Source organism: Notothenia coriiceps, unplaced genomic scaffold, assembly GCF_000735185.1.
Source record: "Notothenia coriiceps isolate Sejong01 unplaced genomic scaffold, NC01 NC01_scaffold00001449, whole genome shotgun sequence".
Taxonomy (NCBI): domain Eukaryota; kingdom Metazoa; phylum Chordata; class Actinopteri; order Perciformes; family Nototheniidae; genus Notothenia; species Notothenia coriiceps.
Genome location: NW_011334150.1, coordinates 1 through 5746, shown reverse-complemented (window position 1 = coordinate 5746; position 5746 = coordinate 1). Strand labels below are relative to the sequence as shown.

General features: G+C 39.2%; 1 protein-coding gene across 1 annotated transcript; it reads left to right on the top strand.

Moving 5' to 3' along the window:
• The first annotated feature begins 1345 nt into the window (after positions 1–1345).
• LOC104961037 (piezo-type mechanosensitive ion channel component 1-like) lies at positions 1346–5463 on the top strand. The gene is made up of 4 exons (XM_010789245.1): positions 1346–1514; positions 1597–1703; positions 3655–3831; positions 4963–5463. The coding sequence occupies exons 1-4, from the start codon at positions 1353–1355 to the stop codon at positions 5258–5260; spliced, it is 744 nt and encodes a 247-aa protein (XP_010787547.1). The 5' UTR covers positions 1346–1352; the 3' UTR covers positions 5261–5463.
• Positions 5464–5746: the final 283 nt, after the last annotated feature.

Sequence of the window (5746 nt, the reverse complement as noted above, 5' to 3'; positions counted from 1 at the left end):
CAAAAGGCGTTGCTATAGCAACACGTCATGTTGTTTACACGCAAAATTCAATAGCGCGAAAAGGGGTGGGGTCAATATGACCCGCTGGGCGAAAATAGGTATAAATGGCAATCTGACTTCATATTGACAATTTTTAACAACATAGGGTGCTACATAACACACTTTCAGGAAAAGTCACGGACTGGGAGACTTTAATATTTTATTGAAAAAAAGTTACATACAATAAAAAACAGCTCTGGGTCAAATTGACCCGATTGGCGGTTCTAGTGTTAAAACGATAAAAACGCTGCTGAAATTAATCCAATGTGTCTGTCTCCCTTTGAAATGATTTCTGATAATCCATGAGCAATAAACCTGCTTTTCGGTTTCCAGATGTCAGAGCTAGAGACAGCTTCACTCTCATGCAAAACTGTGTGCGTGAAGCCCCCACCTTTTTGTTTTACCATGTGTGTGAGTGGGGAGGTTCCCCTTCGATTCTATTGGCTCTAACGGTCAGAAAGAGATGTCAATCACCAAAATCGACCAATGGGTTCCAGAGAAACGGTAAAACCCCCATTTCCACCCAAATCACCTCAGAGGTGGAGTTTTTTTTGCTAAACCTCTCTAAAAAGGTAAAAATGTCACTTGTTTTGCATCAATCTTGATACAGGGTACTTATTATATGTTTTACTTTGGATTCCTAAAGCTTTTAGTCTACCTTACCATCATCCAAGGGTAATTTTCACTAAAGCAATTTTTGGACGGACACTATAATTTACAGTTTTTTACTATGTTCAATCTGAATTTTCTTTAAAATAAAAAACATCTATATTGTTTTGACTCTTCTACATCTAACTCACAGGTTTATCATTACTTTGGGGGAAAAGATTAATTTAACCCTTTTAGAAGGGAAGATATGGTCATTTGTTCTGGGAATGTCATTTTCGAGCCTGAGACCTGAAAAACAGGCTCAGGGCTAAACAGGCTAAACTCCACTTACCAACAAAGAACAAAAGCTTCAGACCTGAGCTCGCATCATCTGAAGAACGGGAGGATCAGGGCTCCACAGAAAACAAGAAAAGGGCTTTTCTACTACACTGGTTCTAGTGTTCAAAATTCAAAATGATAACAGGAGCAGGTTCATTATACATTATAAAACAAGACAGAACTAGTAGAAATGTGATGATATTTGGACTGCTCTGCATATATTTTCCCTACATACAGTTAATTTAAAAAATAACTTGCTGTATCCGCTATATCTATTCAATATATGGAAATAAACCTACACAAAAAATGAGGTTTCTCAGAAGTTTAATCCACAGTCAATCACAGCTCGTCTCTGTCTCTGTCTGGGCGCTACAGGTCACAGGGAGATGGTTCAGAGGATCCTGGACATCCTGCGCTTCCTATTGGCCATCGTTCTGGCCATGGTGGATGGGCTGACTCAGTGGCTGAACCTGCTGACCAAACAGTACAGAGAGACATCCACTGTCCTGTGCAACGAGCGCTACTTCATCATACACAAGATACAGCAGGTACACACAACAGCCAATTACATACATTTAGAGTTACACATTCAGCGCACACACTCTGACTCAGGTGTGTCCCCCTCCAAAGCATAATGCCACAGCAGACTCCACAGAGGAGCAGCTCTCTCAGGACAGTGAGAGTCCCACTCTGGAGACCTGCCTGGATGAGAGCGATCCAGACCTCCCCAGATACAGGTGAGTGTGGAAGAAGAGTGTCAGTGTCTTTTATTCACAATCCACAAATGGGTGAGACACCACGACTTAACCTGTTGAGCCCCACGGACCCGCCGAAGGGGCCGAAACCATAACATCTGCAAGCAACAGTGTCTGAGGGCTTCTTAAGATTTAATAAACTATGAATGTTTCATATCCATGTAACGGGAAGAGACTCAGCTAACTGATGATATGAACAATGTCTGGCAAAAAAAACCACAAGACTAACGCTGAGCCTCTGAATTAGCCCTGAGCAAAGAAATGCTAACGCCATTAGCACAGAACTCACGGTATAAAACCCTTATTACTTATCGTAAATGCACATCCAACCCACCGATTAGCATCGTGAGATTACACAGATTCAATAGGTATCAGTATCATCACTCCATGATCAAAACTCGTGACATGAGAAACATAAACAGACATCACAACACGTGGCATTGGGTAGCAAACACGGCACATTTCTTACCTTAGCTGTTATTCTGATCAAAAGTGGTCTTCAATGGCATTAAAACGATAAAAACGCTGCTGAAGGTTAATCCATAGGTTAATCCAATGTATCTGTGTCACTTTGAAATGATTACTGATAATCCATAAGCAATAAACCTAGTTTTCAGATTTCAGAGCGTAAGATAGGTTTCGCTTTGGGCAAACTGCGTGCGCATAGCTCTCATTCCTCAATGGTAACGTGTGTGTATGTGGAAATTCCCCTTTGATTCTATTGGCTCTAATGGTTAAAAAGAGATGTCAATCATCAAAACCGACCAATGGGTTCCAGAGAAACGGTAAATACGCCCAGATCAGCCCAAATGACCCCAGAGGTAGAGTTTTTGCTAAACCTCTCTAAAAAGGTCAAATGTCACTTGTTTTGCATCAATCTTAATACAGGGTACTTATTATATGTTGTACTTTGGATTACTAAAGCTTTTAGTCTACTAGCCCATCATCCAAGGGTAGTTTTCACTATAAGTAATGTTGTTTTTTTGGACGGACACAATAATTTACATTTGTTTTACTATGTTCAATCTGAAGTTTCTTTAAAATATAATACATCTATACTGATTCTGTCTTTTCTACAGCAAAATCACAGGTTTATCATTACTTTGAGAAAAAAGATTATTAATTTTCCACTTTTTAGAAGTGTAGTTATGGTCATTTGTTCTGGAAGTGTCATTTTCGAGCCGGAGACCTGAAAAACAGGCTTGGGGCTCAACAGAGCACATCATGTAAATATGATCCACACCCTGGCAGGAGTACACAGCTTCAGGTGATGTAATGAGAGCCTGTCTTTATTCTATTAACATGTTTAGTGTCACTACTGGTGAGGCTCTTTATAACATGTTAGTGACACTTAGTGGTGGAAAGTAACTAAAGCACCAAGTACTGTAGCTAAGTACACTTTTAAAGTAACTTGAGTATTTCCATTTAACGCTACTTTATACCTTTCTGCCGCTACATTTAAAATATATATATATATATTTACAATATATTTATTTTGACATAAACCAGTGCAATAACTGTTTAAGATACAAAAGATGCAATTATCCAAAATTAAGTTAAGGAAGAAAGTGGTAAACTTGCATCGTTTGTGTATCAGAGCTTTGTTTGTCTACATCAGTAAAGTGTTGATTGAGACAAAATATTAACACTTTTAATAATTACACATATATAATCATATATTACATACAGAGGAATTTTCTGCAGAATAAATACATTCACTTTTGATACTTTATGTAGGTTTCTGATAATTTTTTTCCAGTTTTACTAAGTGAGATTTTAAATTGTGAGATTTTCCCTTATAATGGAGTATTATCACATTGATGTATTGGTTCATTTACTCAAGTATCTGAATTCCAACCCTCTAGACAGTTGGATTCCCACATGTTTTCTGTATCCATAATCTGTGTGCGTGTACGTGTGTGTGTTGAATCAGCTGCCTGGAGGTGGACAGCAGGGGGGTGACGGGCCGCTCCACCCCCACGCCCGGACTCAACAGCTCTGGGGACCTGTTGACTCCAGACCCCCCCTCCAGCAGCACGGAGCTGATGCCAGTGGAGAGCAAACAACAGAACAGACACTCGAGAACAGCCAGTGAGCTGCTGGGAGACAGGTAGGAGCTCAGGGATGGAAATTCAGTTTTGAGCAATATGACTGGAAAACAAAGAGGCTTCTGGAAGATGGGACTGATATCTAATAATACTGAAGATTTAATCAAAGCTTGGCCAAGGGAAACGGCAGATGAACGATACAAGTGAATAAAAGTCTGCAGTCACTTTGTGTTCCACAATCTATTCTGCCAAATTCTTGTTGGACTGCAAATGTAACTGATTCTTAGACTGATCATAAACATATCTGACTCTAGTCAAAACATCTTCTGATCCAAAAACAAAGGTGCCACCTTAAGATAAACATCCCAGCTGTTCCTATCTTCCTAGTTTGACTTAAGGCCTACTCAAATGATTCATAACAGGAAAAAGGGCAATCTAAAATAAAAATGAGTGGTGTCAATCGATTAAAAAATGTTTTTGTGTTATCAAAGTAATAGTTTAAAAGACTAGTATTTACTTGTATATTGTGAGGGATAATACATGTGAGTTTTCTCACATTTCTTTCTCTTTTCACTGCCATGCAAATAATGGAAAACATCCACGCTGCAGTTTTTTTTACGCCTTAAGGTTTCCAGATTAACCACAAGCGTTTATGCATTAACAATAACAGCCCTAATAAAAATATGTATAAGGTCTAATGGTTGAATATGTTAATATATATGTATACTAAACGATAGAAATCACTAAAAAAGTAATTACCCCTCATCACTAAAGAAGACGAACTGTGGTTTCAGAGGTTTCTTATGCGTCGATCGCAGCAGTAATACCACAATATTTGCGTAGTAAATGTGTTAATAGAAAATTATGTTATTTTTGAACTTTTGTTTTACTTGATAACTCTGGATTTTGATTTGATTAGATATTGGAATTTTGCACATTGTACACAAAGCTAACTCTTATATCTGCACAGCTTTCCACTTACTGCACTTATTTTATTCGATTACATGTTTACAGGTATATATATATTTCATCTATATTTCATGTAAATATTGCTATATTTTAATAGTATAATAGTTGTCTTAAAATAGTAAGTTGTTGTTTAATAAGAATAAACCTGCTTCTGATTCTGTAAGACTGGTGATGAGTACAATCATGAATGAATACCTACTCCTGGTTCCCTCCTCTGTGTGCAGGCAGTTCTTCATCGAGGAGCTGGAGCAGAGCAGGGACTTTTACCACACTCAGAGCCGCCCACTGCGGCTGCTCTTCACCCTCTACCACCTGCTGGCTGCCAACTCTGAGCTGGTCTGCTACCTCATCATCGTGATGAACAACGGGGTCAGCGCCTCGGTCATCTCCCTGGTCCTCCCCATCATGGTGTTCCTGTGGGCCATGCTCTCTGTGCCCAGACCCACCAAGAGGTTCTGGATGACTGCCATAGTCTACACAGAGGTGGGGAGACACACTCCAGAAAGTAAAGTTCATTATTAGAACTCTTGAAGGGAAACTGGGGAATTCTGTTGATTTGTTTTACTACCGGAGTAAAAACAATCCCAAAGCATCAGTTACCCCGAGGTGCAAAATACAACTGTAATATTAACTAGAGAATGCAATTCCTGAAGAAATTGCTAGTGGGAATGCTTTATGCTGAAAAGCTGACGCTGAACTGCTATGCCGAAATGTAATGCGTAAGAAGAAAGTGAAGAATTTAGATTGAAATTATACATGAACACAGGGGGCTTGAATGTGTGATGAGAGAAGAAAAGAAAGTAAAAAGGCTTGGAAAAGCAGCAGAATATTTGAGCTGCAAACTTTTGAACTAACTTGATGGCGAATGATCTGTCGCCATGGCAACGGCATTTGACGACACCCCATAATACGCTTAGATGCGTTGATGGCTGCATCGTTACCAAACCTGTGAAGTTTTGGGCTGTTTGGAGTATTTTCACTGAAGTTTTTTGAAAACCATGTTTCATA

Coding starts and splice junctions, on each gene's coding strand:
- LOC104961037 (XM_010789245.1), top strand. CDS start 1,353: ATGGTTCAGAGGATCCTGGACATCCTGCGCTTCCTATTGGCCATCGTT. Junction 1,515..1,596: donor TCATACACAAGATACAGCAG/GTACACACAACA, acceptor CCCCCTCCAAAG/CATAATGCCACAGCAGACTC. Junction 3,832..4,962: donor AGTGAGCTGCTGGGAGACAG/GTAGGAGCTCAG, acceptor CTCTGTGTGCAG/GCAGTTCTTCATCGAGGAGC.